The 17826-nt window shown below is 39.3% G+C and overlaps 1 protein-coding gene across 3 annotated transcripts; it reads left to right on the forward strand.

Moving 5' to 3' along the window:
* Positions 1-1522: 1522 nt before the first annotated feature.
* tank (TRAF family member-associated NFKB activator) lies at positions 1523-10707 on the forward strand. Of its 3 annotated transcripts, none has more exons than XM_025007669.2 (8): positions 1523-1705; positions 2451-2645; positions 2797-2905; positions 3026-3093; positions 3735-3793; positions 3938-4056; positions 6675-7072; positions 8511-10707. In XM_025007669.2, the coding sequence occupies exons 1-8, from the start codon at positions 1700-1702 to the stop codon at positions 8676-8678; spliced, it is 1122 nt and encodes a 373-aa protein (XP_024863437.1). In that variant the 5' UTR covers positions 1523-1699; the 3' UTR covers positions 8679-10707. The 3 variants fall into 3 exon arrangements, with proteins under 3 accessions (XP_024863437.1, XP_017279915.1, XP_017279916.1); XM_017424426.3 differs by having other exon boundaries at positions 1524-1705; positions 3023-3093; positions 8511-10703; XM_017424427.3 differs by having other exon boundaries at positions 1524-1705; positions 2504-2645; positions 3023-3093; positions 8511-10702.
* The last annotated feature ends 7119 nt before the right edge of the window (positions 10708-17826 follow it).

Genomic DNA, 17826 nt, shown 5'->3' on the forward strand with positions numbered 1-17826 from the left:
AAAACTTCAGATTTTTTTTTTTTTGCAGGCATGTGAGGTTTATCATAAACCACGACTAATGAGACAAGACAACAAGACAGACTCTTCAGTGTCAGCATAGCTTTGGACTCGCTCTCTGTATGCTCACGCAGGGGGGGGAAGAATGGTTTTAGATGTGAACATGCTCAGCTGGATGGTTGCAAAACAGTCTCTCCAATAAAAACCCCAGCAGAACGAGCTCAGTCAGGTCCATCACAGCTCCAGAAATATAAAGGAGGATGACATTATTTCCATCAGAGCTCATTAAACTCAGAGTTCATGCCAAACCCTAGTTTTCCTGGCAGGAAGTTAAATACGTGACACCGCAGAGATACATTTGAACTCTCTCTCTCTCTCTCTCTCTCTCTCTATCTCTCTATATATATATATATATATATATATATATATATAAATGTATGGGGATATAATATAAATACCATTGTGCAGTGTGTATAAAACTGTGTGTACATGCAGCCTTAAATAAACCCGTGCCTTTATGCATTTATTACTTCCAAATTGTTACTCGTTACTATTTGTGAAAAAAGTGTAGGAAAATTCAGTTATTGATCAAATTAATAAAAAAACCTATGAGACCTGTTGTGGCCTTTGAAGGACCTGAGCCTTTGTGGCATTAGCCCAGCTCACCTCTCTGACATGCAACATTTTGTACAAATACTTTTCGAGAGTGCTGATGCCTTAACACAGAACGTGTAGGAGATTCTTTCTGTCAAACTCAAAACATAAAAATAGACAAAAGAACCACAGGTGCACCTTTGGCATTTTCTGCATTCAGGCAGCAGAAGTCCATCTTGCACCACCTCTTGCTGCTTCTCTTTCTCGTATACAAACCCATATATTTCCTGTAATCCTAAATTTCTTGACCTGGTTCACCTTAAATGAAATAAAGAAGAACATAAATGAACATAAATATAAACCAATCAAAACCTTAGACAAATTCTAAATATTAACATGCATGAAAATGATGCATGGCTCCTGCATATGTTGCAAAATACACTCAACAATTGCCCTGCTTAAAATAAATTTAAATACTGCACCAGTTCCCAAGCCTGCATTAAAACGGACCTAAAACTCACACATTGTGGTAAATAATGATTTACAAATAAGCTGTAACTAAACTAAAGTGTTATCAACTTATTTTGCATGTGATCTTGTCATCTATAAGAGCCCTGTGCTCGTACAGTGTTCAAATTCAAGAAGTTTTTATTGGAAAGCAAAAAAAAGCTGCTAAATTAAACAACTTTTATACGTCAAACAAATCAGTTGCAGTTCTTTTGGCAAGGCTTTGCACAAAGCTCAATCAGATAGAACAACAACAACAACAACAACAAAAAAAGGTTTGCAAAGTAACAAGGCATAAAAGTGAAGTTTGGGGCCGATTTTCACATGCAGCAGAGAGTCGGTTTGCAGACGCGTAGGCTGGAAGAACCCTCAGCCCTGCGCTCCTCGGAGCTCGACGCTGATTGGCTCGGACCGAGCGAAGGCGGAAGTCCGCAGAGCAGGGGGATTCCCCGAGGGAAGTTCCCAACTCGAACTGGGCTATGTAAAACACACATTACCATATCCTCTACCAGCGCTTCGTAACTTTACATCCGACAGAGAGCAGGCGAACGGTGCCGCGGCCGTGTCAAAACAACATATTCGACTTTAAGGAGAAACTTGAATGAAGGTAAGAGGTCGCTCGCGCGCGCTCGCTCGCTCGCCGACCGTCACCCCGGCAGCCAGAAACGGATCCGTCCGCGGAGCTCGGGTCACCGAACACCGGTTGAATGCATCACACGAAGGCAGTCCTAGAATACGGAACTATGCCGAGTACTTTTTCTGTTTTTCTTTTCTTTTTTTTAAATGGCACTTTAAAGCTAATCGCGAACGCGTCCCGGCTGGTATTATTTCTATTTTCTGTTTCTAAGTCAGCCCGCTGATCCAGGATCAGCTCAACTCTGACATTTTCCATGGAGAGCACTGAATAATTGATGGAGAGCTCTTGATAAGACTGCCACCAGCCTCTTTATTATCACTGCTACCTGTCCCAGGAGTAAATATGGACCTATAGTTGTCTCAAAGTTGTTTAAAGGCTGCTTAGTATTAAAACAAGGCAATAATTAGTGGAAGATACTGCATACTTATTTGTCTAAGCTGTTCGGTGCTCATCTGTATTAACCACAAAACTAGAACTGGGGCACTGACATGTAAAAGCAGCTTTTATTTCCACCTAAATTACAAGAAAAATGCCAGCTATCATCAAGATTGCTTAATCAGGCTTGGCACAGTTTTCTTCATTGCAGCTGCTGCTTATTTCAACAAGCCACCTCATTTTGCAACAATTTCTAGAGTGATGAACTAGTTTTTGTTATCTTTGTATATAAAAGTAAGCCTACGCATGCCCAATTTTTTTTTCTGGTTTTGTGTTTTAGGAGCGATTTTCTGTGGAAGCACCTGTAACACAGTTGACCTCTTCCCCTCGTAGGGCTCATGTCTGCCGTGTCAGTGATGGTCGCGGAGCACAAGGCATGGAAAAGAACATCGGAGACCAGCTCAACAAAGCTTTCGAAGCTTATCGCCAAGCCTCCATCGAAAAGGACAATGCTCAAAAGGAGCTGAAGAAAATGGTAATGCGGGCCGAACTCCTGGCCGGTGTGGCACAAGCTGTGCGTCGCCAGTGAGGTTCTTATGTGTTGTCTGAAAGCGTGCTAACCCTTCTGTGTTGTGTGTTTGTGGCTCTAACGGTGGCAGAAAATAACACGGGCTCTGCGTTTACAGACTGAATACTACGAGCGATACACTCAAGAGCTTCAGAAGCAGATCGAGGACCAACAGAAGTTAATTTCTGAGCTCGAAGCCAAGCTGTCTGCGGCAAACCAAGCGTCAGGTGAGTGTCCGCCGTCTCTGAAAAGTGCTCCCATTATGACAGAACTCCCGAAGTGTTTTCATCCAGCATTGTGTCACACCGTTTTTTTTTTCCTTTCTCCTACATTTGGATTCCTAGAAGAGGTGAAATGCGAGCCTTGCAACCATCTCCACGAAGGGCCTGGCACTTATAGGAAAGTCCAGTTCCCGGTACGCTCTCTGTTGTATAATCGACGCTTTCTGTTTGGTTGTGAAATTAAGGATGTGCATCCAATGCCAGCTTCCTCTCACACTCATAGACGTCGACGGCGCTTCTGCTTAAATTTCCTGCTTCTATGCAAAAGGATTTACAGGAATGAATGAGGCCCCGTCCGGCGCAGTTATGACTAAAAATAATGGGTAGCATATTACTTCATACGTGACATGATCCGAAACATTACTTTTAGCCTTCGGGACTAAGGATTTAGTTTTTGCTGTGACTTTTTTTTTTTAGCACAAATACACAAACTGCAACACATTTAAGTGACACTTCTTGCTTTTTTTTAAATCAAATACACAAATGAAAGATAAAAAATCCCAGTTTTTCTCTAACTTTAACCCCAGTGGCAGGACGTGACAGCTGTGGAGGTATTCTCACGCAGCGCGTCCACTTTTACTTCACCAGATGGTGCTAGAGGATAATATTGCTGCTCACTTCAGCAGAGGATCTCTTTTTTTTTTTCTTCTCCCCCCCAAACCAACCAGGAAACATTTTCACTTGTGCTGCATAAATAAGAGTGCACATGTATCAGCAGCATGCCCTTGGATAATTGTTGTTAATGGTAACTAAAAATTCAATGTGTCTTTTTCAGGAGAATATGGGCACCGTCGCTGTTGCTCCTAATTTGCCAGTCAGCGGCGGCGTTGACTAGTACGTGTCCCTCCTTGCCAATTTATTTTCTTTTTTTAAAATTGTCAGTATTTAGTTTTTTTTTCTTTGCACCAGTCAGAATTTAGCAGTTTAAAGTTGATTTCACGTCACATTTTATTATTTCTTTCTCTGTTTATTTGTCAGTCAGGGCATGCTGATGGCGTTTGAAGCCATTCAAGGCAAATTTCGACAGATCCAAAATCTAACCAGAAGACAAAAAGAGCAACTGAAAAGGTTCCACGGAGGATGTGAGGCGTCGAACGGTAACAGTAACCTTTTGTTTTGCAAATCCCGACAGAGCGCCGTTTCAATTAATTCTTTTAATTTGGGTGTTTTAAAAATATGAGGAATTAGTTTGCGAACTGTTTTTCTTTTTTTAAATTAAATTTAAAAACACAAACTGGTTCAGAAATGTCCCATCAGCCCAACAGCTTTTAATCTGTTTCTGAACTGAACATCACTGGTGGCTCTTTGAAAATAATACAGAAAAACCCATTTAATAATTTCATTAACTAATGCCTTATGTTTGCTTTGCATAGTGGCTGTTTAGTACAATAAAACAACCCCCCACATAATTATATATAAGTAAATACATAAATCATACGCAAATATCCATGAATACGTAACATACATAATGATAAATATATATATTTTTACTATAAAATATTCCTTTTATGGCTTAGATGTAACTGGGATATTTTTCCTAATTTGTATGCACAGTCAAAGCTTCTAACTTTAAATGCTCAAACACTCCTGACTCCTCTAAGACCATGTGACAGACATGCTGTCCTCTTCGTTGCATAAATGGGAGCAACTTTGTGCGTTTCTCCAAGCAAACCAAATATTTTTTTAAATATAATTTTCCTTGCCATGCCTGTCCCTCGACACACTCCTCTTAAAACAGATTACAAATGCATTAATAAAGTACAGTCACACCACGTAGTTTTTATTTCCTGTGAAATGTTTTCATGCAACAAAATATTGTAGGTCGCACAAAAAGCCTTTTTGTATATTTTTAGGCACAGTTTCTGCTTCGTGCATGTGGATTTTCTAACATAGTGCTGTCTGACTGTATGCATCACAAGTTGGGCTTTTATATGAGTTAATAAATGCAGCAGATTGTTAAAATTCCTGTCATATTATGTAAAATAGTTGCAGCCTGTCGACCCTCTGTCCACTAATAGAACCGGGAGGATGACAATTAGATATGCATGATAACAAAACAATGACACAACACATCTGCTGCGGTGTGCCAGGAAGTGAGAGACACGCTGGCTTCGATCACACCAAAACAATAATTCCAGGGATGGGAAAAACTTCATTTGCTAAAACTTTATCTGCACACAACCTCGTGGAAAGCTGTGTTGTTGTCACGTATGATAAAAAAAGTCCACATTCTGCTGACAAAGTGAGAATGTGTGCAGATGCTTGTGTGGCAATAAAAAAAAAGGCAGACAGCAGTTTGAACCAATATTTTTGCACATGCTTGTGCTGCGCTACAACCTCTGCTTTACGTTTTTATTTATTTATTTACTTATTTTTAATGATTTCAACAAAATAAGAATAAAAAGAGAATTATTTAGTGAGAGTGGTGTCTTTACACAGAAAGTTGCACCATCACACACTTACACCGGATCACAGGACATATCTGAGAGCTGCTGTCATGTTTTAACAGTATTGCTCTGAGCATACCTTAAAATAATAATAATCCTTTTTAACACGTTTTTAAAAATTCATGCAAATAATTGTGAAGTTAAATTATTTTTTTACCAATATTATTAATTTCTTTCTTTCTTTTTTCGACCGTAACCAAACAAAAAGAAACAATATTTTTGCTCTTTTCTCTGTAGAATTTACTATTGATTACTTATTAGGCAACCAATTAAAGTACAGGGCAAATTTAAGGTGGAATTGTATTTTATTTGTATTACCTAATAGCATGAGATGCTGTCTGAATTAATCAAAGCACCTTAAATATGATCTAGACTTGGTGATAATTTATTCCCCTGCGTGAGATGCCATTTTTAAGGTAATAGCACCAATAAAGCATAGGAAATTAACTGTCTATGAAGGTGCCTAACCTAAAAAAATAATAGTTTAGAACTTTTTTAACTGAGGTTATATGAAAAGGTTCTAAACAATAAATAAATGTCATCCGTTTAGAGTTTAATCCTGACTGGACTGAGGAGCTAACAGCTGGTCTGAGCCTCCTTCATTGGTGTCACTTTCAAATTAAAGTTCATTACATAGAATTAGCAGCAGTGGCAGCTAGCTTTAGCACTTCTGGTTCAGCCCCGGGGCATATTCCAGCAGGAATATCGTATTACTTCTGCAGAAATAACTGCGTAATGTGAGTTTGACAGTAGTGTACAGGTTTAAAAAGGTATCATTTATGTGAAACACTAAAATTTCGGAGACTGGAATCGTTTTAAGATGGCAGCAATCTGCTTTAGTCCTGGCTCTGCTTGGGCTGGGTGTTAGCTCATCATCCCAGTCAGAATTAAACTATTTATCAAAAACCAAGGTTGTTCTAAAGACAACAGGTAAGATATGAACTAGTTAGGAATAATTATCTGATTCTTACACTGGCTGCTTTCTTTTGTTTCCACTTGTGGCATGTCATTATACCTTTAAAAATAACATATAAAACATGGTAATAGTTTTTATTTTTTTTCATTTAAGCAGGTCTGTATGTTTTTTTTGAGTCCTAAAAGATTAGGTAAAACATTTTCCACATATTGGCCCAGAATGTAAGCGTATAAACGTTTGTTTTCTTGTTTAGTGGCTGTAACTTCTGAATTTGTGCCAAACCTCTGAGGTTATCACTCTGAACATGTCACCATGCTGGACTAGCTCACATTTTTCCTGCTGCATCTCACAGATCAGCGCTTCTCCATGCCCATCCAGTGCACGGACCGAACCGCGGAGGCAGAGCGACCCTTCCCCTCGGCGCTCAGGCCAGCCGTGGACGTCCCTCACCTGCCCGCGTCGCTGGCGTCCCGCGGCACCACTCAGGAGGACAGAGACTTTGTGGACTCTCTCACCAAACTCAGTGTCAAATTCCCGCCCCCCGCGGACAGTGAATACGAGTTTCTGAACAGTGCTCCGGACAGGAACCTTAATCTGGTCATGCCCCTGAAGCAGCCTCTCAGCAGCGCCTCTCCTGCGCTGACGGAGGAGAAGCCCGTGGAGCGGCCCATACTTTTTGTCTACCCTACATCCCCCTCCCACTCCACGTCGTCTTCACCCTCCCAGGAGAGCGTGCGGGGACCCCAGCAGGTGAGAAACACAGGAGCAGGTCTGAGAAAAGTAGTAGCAAATGATCACTTTCTGATTGGTCTTTGCTAATGGAGGAATAAAACAGTGTGAAGTCCAAAAATATCTCCTTGGCTAAACTTGAAACATATTACCATGTAATGTGTGCAGATTCCTTTTTTTTTTTTTTTAATTTGAGCATGGACGCTCTGGTTATATTTGGCATCTTTGCTTGAAAGTGGAAGCCAGATGGAAGCACATTGGAACAAAAATGAGGCTTTTGTAGGATTTTTATTGCTGATGTGTATCAATGCCTAATAAATAATTGAAGTGATGTAGACTACGATCTAAAAGTTTGTCGTTTAATTACTCTTTTGTTAGTTTGGATGAAAACAGAAACACAAAGATAATTAAACACTTGAGAATAGATTTTTTTTTAACTCTGGCTGTTCGTTCACACAACAGAGTTTATAAAGGCACATGTATTTAGTTTCAAAGAAACACGTACTTAAAAAATTAGTTCAAATCTGTTAAAGTGGGGTTCTGTGGAAAGATTATGATCAATGAATATCTAACCTGTTATAGCTAGCTCTTTGAACAATCTTAGTGTGGAGATATAACGCTAATTTTTGCCTGAATCGATGAGCTAATGGCTAGTCTGAGCTGCAGCTGAGACCAAAGTGGACTAGTGCTAGCTTAAAACGGCTCCAAGCTAAAATATTTTATAGATGTTCGTACAAATACTATTTTATAAACCTTTACAACACAGTCAGGTTTGCGTTGCATGGTTATTCTGGTGGAAATCTTGTGATATTCTTGCAGGAAGGGCTGCAAGTAGCATCAGGTGTGCTACTGCTAGCTGCTGCTACTTGTGCTTGCAAACAACCATGATATTCTGAGTAGATAACCGTGTAATGTGAAATTGACGGCAGTGTTAGCGTTTATGAAGAAATGCAGACTGGAGTTGTTTTAGGAAAGCTAGCTGTCAGCTCATCAGTCCAGGGTCTTTAAACCAGAGGTCTCTAACCACCAGGCCAAGGACCGGTACTGATCCATGGATCATTTAGTCCTGGGCTACACACAAGTAGAACAAACCTTTCTTTAAAAAGAAAAAATCTTTAAAAGGGTATTTTATTTTGAAAAAATAACCACCTCCATTTGCGCCTCCTTCCTGCGTTTATGTACTCGTTTCTCAAAAATAAGAAAAAAAACCTTTGTGGTGAACTTCTCCCTTCTTTACTGTGGGAATGTCTCCTTTAATGAAACCCACTCGTGACGCAGTTTGGGACTGCTGCTTTAAGCAAAAGTGTTTTAAAGAACTATCTTCAACAGGTAAGGTAATTGCTCGAAACCTTTCCACAGAACCTCGCTGTAAAAGATGGCATCTATTGCTTGAAAGTTTAGAGCCGAGTCTTTTCGGAGCTTGAATAACAAAGTTTCTCTGGTTCTTCCTGCTCTGCAGTCGTTCTGGAGCCCCGGCTTGTGTGAAGCGGCTGACACGGGGACGGACCAGGAGCCTCTGAGCAGCAGCCCGAATAAATGCGCCTTCTGCAACGCCGTGGTCCCTCAGAACCGAATGAACAGCCACCTCTACTCGCACTGCTCTCCTAAGAATGAGGCGAGCAACTGACGGGGGCAAAGTCCAAACCACTTAAAAACTTTGACTGTGCTCATGGTGTCCTCCCGCCTGCCACGAAGCACAAGCGCTGTACAGGAAGTGACATTACACTGCCAGAAGACTTGAATCCATTTATTTAATACTGAAGATTTAAATGGTACACTTATTTTGTTGCCCATATGGATTTTATATCAGATTGAGATTTTTTTCCAGTGATGCACATATATATATATATATATATATATATATGAGCAAATAAATCAATATTTACTCTTGGAGCAGTTTTATAATTTGAATTGTGTGCAAGATACAAATGCAATATTATTAACGACGATGAGGAATCTGCTCTGATATAGAATAACTTCAAACATTAACATTTTAAAAGACAATAATTATCTGTAACTTGCAATGTTTCCCCGCTCATTGAACGAACATATTAAGCATCAGAACTGTATGCATCAACTCAGTCTAACCAATTAGTCTCTTCCTGAGTGGTAGCCATATTCCTCCATTCTTTCACGTTGATTTCTTCACTTATTCGTGGCAGCTGTAAGTCATTTATCGTGAAGAAGTATTTGCAGCCTTGAAATTAGTTAATGATGCGTTGATTTAAGTGTTAACACAGAAAACTATTATACAGTTAGATAACAGATTGCTGTGCTGTCTGTGAAGTGATGTTGCTTACGATTTGCGGCATTCAAATATTTTTTATATAGATGCGATTATCTAAAACATTAAAGTCCTAATATTCCATATCATATCACAAATGGCTTTGCTCAGAGTACCTTATGTGTTCTGAATGACTCTCAGCTCAGTATACCTGAAACCTACTGACTTGGAGTCATTTTTGCATTTGTTAAAGTTGATTATCTGCGGCGATATCCCATTCAGTGGTTCCTGAGATATTTCGTTAAACAGGGTTGACTCCAACAGTTAATGCTAAAGTTTCGAGCTACCATGACACCAAATCTTAACACAATATCTGTAAAACTGACTGAATTATAGCCATTTCTGTGTTTTCTAAGGTCACATTTGATTTATCTGTACATAAGCCTTTACACCATGCGAAAAGCACATATTCTAAAGGTTAAAGCCTTTTTGTCAGTTCACTAAACCTTTTTTTTTTTTTTAACAAAAACAGCAACACAAACTCATTTCCAAGGCATCATTTATTCACACTTTCTTAAAAAAAAAAATGGAGTGATTTTCACCATTTTACCATTCGGTGTGATGGTTTTGGAAGAAACAACTAGGCTGCGTGGAAATGTTTGTTAGGCACTGATGACTCTGCAGACCTTCAGCTTCGGGCTGATATGATTATGTTTGATAAATGAACTAATGTGCAAACTGCAAACAATATATATATCTGTTTTATTCACAAGTGCTGGGCATTATAAGTCGCTTCCAATAATCAAACACCGTTAACAGACTGATGGATTTGTGATTTCAACCTGAAAGAATTTTTGCCTCCCTCTTATAAATAGCACAAATGGGTGTAAAAATGTGCTGTTATCATGCTTTCAACTATTCCCAACTAATGAGTCATTAGGCTAACATACAGAAGCACTATTTCAACACGACATCCACATACCAGGAAAGAGTGAAAATACGTACCATTTGGTGTGTATACAAAGGTGAATATTACATATTGATGTAATGTAATGTGTCAAACAAAATGAGTGTTTATTTTGGAGTGACATAAACCACATAATTCTCATTTTTTACATCAAATCGTGAACACCGAGGGGAAGAATTTATTCAGATTTTTTTCGTTTCGTTTCTTTTTTTTTTTTTTTTTGGCAAATACATATCCCTAATGATCCTGTCTCCTTAATCTGTGAACAGTCGAACATTGTGCAGCCTGCATGCTTTTCTCTCTGGGATCATGAACAGCTGCTTGCTCATAATTATGTTGTCATTCGTTGTTATTTGGAAGAGGAAACTCACACTGACAGCTAGATTTTTTTTTCCCTTTATGTGTTTCCGTACACTACATACACTCATTTCTGTATACAGTAATGTGAACTGTAACTGCTTTAAGGCATGGTTATTGCCATTTTATATATATATATATATATACACACACACACAATATAAGATCTGTTACTCTCTTTGGGACATTTACTCCAGAGCTAGTAGATTTGAAACATTTAAGAGCTATAAAAAAATATATATCAAGAGGGGGGACAAAAAAAATAAGTAGGGTATGGATTGAGATGGAGAAGTAGCAGGCTGATTACAAGGTGTCAAAATTGCCAGGAGCAAGAAGGTGAAAGCAATCAGGGGTGAGAAGAGTGCAGCATTCGTGAGGGGCAACTAATTATCCATCTCATTTGTGGAGGGAAGCATTTGAGGCAGCTCTAGCCCACTGAATGGTGACAGATTGGTGCGGAGGAGAGGGGAGGTGTTAGAACAATGGAGCCCAGCTCACCATCATTACTGCATGCTAATCAGCAGTGCTTCTGCACCACCAGTCCGTGCTGGAGAGAGTTCGGGGAGACGGGGAAGTCACCGGCTTCAGGGGACTTCATTCATTTCCAAGTAGGGGAGAAAGGGAGGAAGCCGACGGGCAGCGTTGCAGTTGGCGCTGTACCACTGCTTATTTGAGCTCGTAGGTTATTTTATGCAGACCGATCTCTGCGAGATAATTGAGCTGTAAGCGGGGAGAGTTTTAACAAGCACTAAGAGGAATACAATTCACTGTGTGGTGCGGTATCGTAACAGGCTTTTAATAATGATCAAAGATATCTAAAATAGATCTTAAAATTTCAGTGCGTTTTCGTATCGTTTGAAGACCGACTGCACTTAAAAGTTTCTGAGTACTGCTGCAAATATAACTGAATATTCTAGTTTAGAGACTAATCAAACAAATAAAGATGAGGAAAAAAACAACAAGAAATTCAAACAAGACCCAAAGAAAATAAACAACACGTTTTTAAAAAGTATAACCACATTTTTCTAATGCCTGTTCTGGAAATCAGTCACTGAAAAACTCAATTCAACATCAAAAAACTGCTGTGAATTACGACAAATCTAGATCTAATCATACTGTATTTCCATCCTAAAGATACCACTTGCTTTGTTAGGCTGTTATATGAAAAGTGTATTTTTTAACTTCAAGATCAACCCTAAACTCCAAAATCCAATTCATATATTTACAATAATTTAATTGGGTAGAAATAACTAATTTAACCTTTAATAGTTAATCAACACTAAGAGATTGTGTTTGAATTATTCTTATTAGGTCAGGTGGTTTTGACTTGATTGTTTAAATATAAAAACTATTATTTGTTTGAAGCTTAGTCCTCATTATTTAATGTACATCAATGGATCTGAAAGATGTGCAAGCTTTGGTATCACATATTATTTTATTATTACATCAAAACCTGCTTATTTTGACTGTAAAAAATAACTAAAAGCATTCCATTCAAGATAAAATGATTGTGTAATTCAAACGAATATACAAATTTCAATTTCAGTATCTTTCAAATACTGGACCTTCCTTTTGTTCCATACAGGCACATGACATACAATAGATGCATGTTTGTTTTCTGCCAATAAATGGAATCAAATAGTTATCATGTACAATATAATATTTAAACAACAAGCATAATTAAAATATCTCAACTCCATGATGCAAACATACCTTCGTCTGCCAGTATTCAGGTTTATAATTGCTGCAGACAATAGACAGAGAAGGTTCCACAACATCGTTAGTTTTCAACAGTTACTCTTAAATATTTAACAAATGTTTATTAGGCTGTGCCAGTGCCAAGAAGCTATAACACAAGTGGTGGAAAGAAAGGAGATTGTTAGAGGGTTTCACCAAACAGGAGCAAAACAGAGCGCTAGCAAGTCGACTGAGGTCACGTGGCTAGAGTGGCCTCTTCACATCAATGTCATTTAGACAATTAACAACTTAGAAGGGAAGCATATTCAGCTATCTGTGCACTGGTCACTGTTGGCATGAGTGAATGCCAACTCTTGTGGCGTCGGGAGCGAGGAGTATCACCTCACAGTTGTCTTGCCATGCGTTGGGCTCCTATTGCTCTCTGTGTGCGCAGAAGTGCCGTGGCTGACTTTGTGTTCGATTAAATGTGTTGAAGCCATCGCTGCCTGTGTAAAGTCTCCGAACGGCCCCCTTTCTCCATTGTGTTTGTCTCAGTGCTGGTCTGAGAGCCCTGATTTCTGGAGCGGAGATTTGGCAGTCACAGCAAGTGATGACAGAGGCAGTGGTGAGATCGCACCCAGAACCCCAAAGGAGGCTCACATTTCAGGCAGATGAGAGGTCCGTTCAGTACACAAAAGCACAGATCACTGGAGTTTGATGATGTTATTGTCCTAAAAAAAAGAAAAAGTCACTGCTCAGCTTCTCTATCTGCCACTTTAATTTTTACTTGAGGCATATTGGCTATTTATCAACTTTTGAACATTTTGATGACATTTGGCTGCCATGTTAACTAAAAGTCCAGCTCACAGATCCAATTTCTTTTTCTTTTTTTTAATCTTAAATCAGTGTAGGTTGATTTTCTTTTTGACACGTGGGGGTGGGACTGAGCATGGGGATGTTTGCAGAACTGCAACTTGCAATTCAAGGGTTAAGGCAGCATGAAAGAATCCATTCTCGGTTTAATGACCTAGCCTTGCTGGGCGAGGACGACAGGGGAACATGCTCTTGACTTGTACTGAATTTGCCAATTAACACCTCCGGTAACAGGCTGCCTCTGAACATCACCAGTGAGGAGAAAGGAGGAGCAACTCTCATGCTTTGTTTTTCAGCCTCTGATCCTGTAATGATGAGGCCTGTGATTTCTTCATATACAGAGCATTATTATGCCTTACGTGTTTTGGTGGACCGGCTTCTCTTTGTGTGTGTAATTGCCATAAGTTTCAGTGACAAACCCCTTATCATGAGCTGCGTATCAGACTGGCATTCAAGTTGGAAGCATTTTATTTTTCCACATGCTGCTCGAGTCCTCATGTAGTTATTGGGCATTCTATTTTTCGCCACACAGCCATATGGCCATGTGCCTCTTCAATTAGACACGTGGCTGGTTTCTAAGATACACCGTGCTTGATTAGCTTTGTCCTTTCTTATTGTGACACATAAAATACAAGACAACAATTCAGTCTTTTGTAGATTTATGAAGGAGAGATTTTTTTTCTTTCTTCCTTCAAATAAAATCCCCATTCTAGCCACCCCTTTGGTTTCACACATGCTTATCAGACTCCCAAACAACACCTAGCACAGGTGTGAATATCAAAATCCCCAGTGAAAATCACAGTGGGTACTCTCATGTTGTCTTCAGAGTCCTCTTACATGCAGCAGTGGCTTTGCATTGGGGCCGAGATGCTGCTGGCTAACAGCAACTGCAGAAACACCTTTGGCTAAGTGTAAGGTGGACCTCCTTACACCAAATGCTCTTAATGACTGAAAAAAAAAAAGCCACCCGGATCTAATTGAAAAAAAAAAAAGAAAGAAAGAAAGAAGAAGCTGTGCAGTACAGTATTGCCCAGTACAATCACACCATGACACAGTAGTTTCACAATTCATTAGCAGGTACTTTCACAATACACAATAATTGAAAGATGGCTGCATAATTGATAGCAGTTCACACCGTAGGGAAAATGCGCTGATCCATCTAATGATAGTAATAAAGTGTTGTGGGCTGAAGATGATACTACTTGAGGTGTGAGCAGTGTACATTTGTGATGACAAAGGCCTTGTCCTAACACTTTGTCAAACATAACAGATACAAACACTGCGAAGACGTTACTCATGCTCGTGTCAGCAGAACCGGCGAGGCTCATGAAGTTCCTCGGATCGATCGCGCGCGCTCTCAGCACCTTTGTGCGTTGAAGAAGATGAACCTTATTAGAGATGCTCCGCACAAATCAATTCATTTATTCAGTGTTAAGAAACCATCTGGCTTGATCAGTGCTGAAAGTCATCCTGGCAGGCCAGTTTTCTGACTGACACCTCATAGAATTAGTGGGAGGACGGCTTAATTTACCGCCTTTGCTCGGCTCAGACCACACAGTTTATCATCTCTCTGCACTCTTAAGATTGGGCTGGAAGAGTCCTCCACGAGCTCCAGTTACTGCAACTCTTTGTTGCACATATTCAGCATATCAGGTTGTTTATTAGTCCTAGGTAGTGAGATATAACACTTTTTGTGTTCTCTTTGTGGAAGCTGTGAAAATGGCACGCCATATGTAATACACTTGCTTGCTGTTGGTCTTGCCAATTCCCCCAAGATTGATAATTCCTGTGCCAATGCTCACACTCTCTCTTTGTCCTTGTGATTTGATTGAGCTCATTGGATTGGCTTTTCTTTTTGATGCTGTGTCTGGTGTTTAGTTGTTGATTCGATGGCACTCGCAGTCCGGTTAAAATAACCATTTGAACCAGAACATACGTGTTCAGTTGTACCTCAACACTACTGATAAAACAAAAAAAAGGGAAAATGTTTGAATAATACTCAATGAAGAATCATCCAAAGGAAATCCGACTGCAGTAATGTTTTTTTTTTCATCTTCTAATTCTGCACAAAACAAATTGGCTGCATATTTTGTTCACACCTTGTGCAGCTTGGGGATAGCGAGCGCTATTCTCCCTCGCCATACCTGTGACAACAACCTGCAAAGTGCTCCCAGTGCCCTAATCTGCAAGGTAGAGACCTGCTGCTGCTGCATGTAGATGTTGTTTTCCTATTCCGTAGATGCACGTCCCTGTGGTTTTTACATTTGCACACCCACCAGAATCACACAAGGTAAAAGAGAATATGCGAATGCCTCACAAGCTACCATTTTTTTTCCCCTTTAAAAACATGTTTGCATCCAGTTGAACGCAATAAAGGCAAACCGATGGTGTTTGATTTAGAAATGGCAGTCAGACCGTGATTTTAGCTTCAACAGATGGCCGGTAGATTGGTTTAAATGAGTAACACCACTGCCTGCTTTAAGAGTTGGCTCAAGTAGTAGAGTAGTGTACTACTGTCATATCATATCTCCTTGTGTGAATGATGATGTCACCAGGAAAGATGCTACTCAAGTGGGATCAGACCTACTCAATGATGCCTGTGGAGACCTGCTCTGGGAGATCCCTGCCTGGCTGCATTATTCAACAATACTCCGTACCTCTCCCAGGGAAAAAGGGGACTCTTGAATATTTGAAAGACAGATTTGATTTTTTATTTACGTGTACGGTTGTAGATGGGAGAAGGGGGGAAAAATAGAAATAGTGCCAGCCGGTGGAGCCTGGATGGTCACCAAGGCAACTTGCCGAGTTTTGCTACTGTACGGGACTTCTTGGCTGTATCACTGGGGGACGGTTTGGAAAAGTGTGCTACTTCGAGCGCCTTTTGACTGCGACTATGTGTTGACAAATCATTGATCATTTTAGTTTCACAACCATGTGTACCAGTTAGTTAAGCGCTGGACTGTCACTTAGACATTTATCTGTTTTGCGGCAAGACCGGACCTCACTCAGAATCCACCTTGATGAGCATTTGCTTCAATTTTAGCTCAAGTTATCAGCTCTGCTCTTTAGGTTCTGGGCATTTAAAAAAAAACAAAAAACTTTTACTCAATGAAAATAAAAAAGAACAAGAAAAAAAAAATCTTTACTAAATATAGTCTGGGAAAAGCTCCACATCTCTAAGCTAAAGTAAGCATAAAACAAACAAATGAACAAAAAAACCTTAATTTAGAATTTATGTGTAAAGGTAAAAATAAATTATTGACATAAAAACTAATAGAGGTTTTTAATATCAACACATAATAATGTACATCAGTGAAGGAAATATTTGATTTTAAAGGATGACCTGCACAGACTACAGTAAAGCAGATGTGGAGTAAAACAATGAAATAATCTGAATTCAAAAAATAGTTTGGATAATATTTAATTTTCGATAAAGAGAGACTTATTATTATGTTAAACTGTCGATAATGTTTGCAGTTGATTTTGTAATTTTGGTTTTATCTGCTGAAAACTAATATTTAAAATGGGTTGTAGGTATTTTGTTATATCATAATTAAGAAAAGGGCAGATTATGATTTTGTTTTCTTACTTCCTGCTCCTTTTTGAGCCGTAGGTTGTGGTTTGTTTTGTTTCAGTTTTGTATTTGTGAAGTAATTGTTGGTATACTGAAATAAAAAAATGAAAAATGAAATAAAATGTTTTCACTTTGGCAAATTCAAAGCTATAACTTGAAGAATTTGAGCACAGCTTCACGAGGCAATGGTAGTGATGATGCTAAACTTGTAAAATTTTAAGTTGATTGTAGCAGAAATCAAGCACAACAAACATCATTTTTGTACTAGAAGTAAGCGTCAGTCCAGGCTAAGAATGGGGCTGACAATAAAGATCCAGTGTTTGATCTCCATCCCTGCCAAATTATGTCCTTCAGCAAAACACCAACGTCCCACATTGTCCTGAAATAATTACTGGTGTGTGATTGAGGGAGAGAAAAACAGAATGATTGAGAAACATATTAAATCAATTTTTTTTTTAATTTTTCAGAACCTAGATAAAATTAAAAAACATTTTATTTTACAATACACATAATTTTTCAATCTGACTGAAAAATGGTGTTGATAATGTTCTACCAAAGCAATTAAGGCTGTGCTAAAATGAAAATATCCTGGAATCTTATGCTGTTTAGCCAAATTGAATGGATCAGTATTTCAGCTGCAGCATAAGAAAGGAAATCTGCTTATTGATAACATAGCAGACACGGTGGCAGACAGCAATAGCCTATTGTCAAATCGGCAGTGCAGAAACATGGCTACAGAACCACTGCTCAGGTCCTGATGAGCCAAGCCGAGTATTGATCCATCTGGCTCTGAAGACACTGTCGTGTCACCTTTGCATTTAAGTGTTATCTTGTCAGCTTCAAATGATCTAGCTGTCAGATCTGGAACAACCTGGCCCATATGATGTTGCTTTGTTTCTAATGCACAGCTGTTTATACGGCGGTCCGTGCCAGCAGGATATTAGACTCTAGTGTTTACAGTGTTTTGTAGATGTCAGGATCTTGCCTGATTTGCTCATATGCCACGATCAGGTTACATATATGTCTAAAATCCGACGTGTCGTCTGTCTTTGCAACTATGTCAGCAAGATTTCAGCGTTATGCACGGCGGCTCCTTTGTACGT

Source organism: Kryptolebias marmoratus, linkage group LG6, assembly GCF_001649575.2.
Source record: "Kryptolebias marmoratus isolate JLee-2015 linkage group LG6, ASM164957v2, whole genome shotgun sequence".
Lineage (NCBI taxonomy): Eukaryota > Metazoa > Chordata > Actinopteri > Cyprinodontiformes > Rivulidae > Kryptolebias > Kryptolebias marmoratus.

What these genes read in the sequence shown, in the direction of transcription:
- tank (XM_017424426.3), top strand. An exon ending in TGCGGCAAACCAAGCGTCAG is followed by an intron (nt 2,906 to 3,022) that starts GTGAGTGTCCGC and finishes TTGGATTCCTAG; the next exon opens with AAGAGGTGAAATGCGAGCCT. An exon ending in AGGATGTGAGGCGTCGAACG is followed by an intron (nt 4,057 to 6,674) that starts GTAACAGTAACC and finishes TGCATCTCACAG; the next exon opens with ATCAGCGCTTCTCCATGCCC.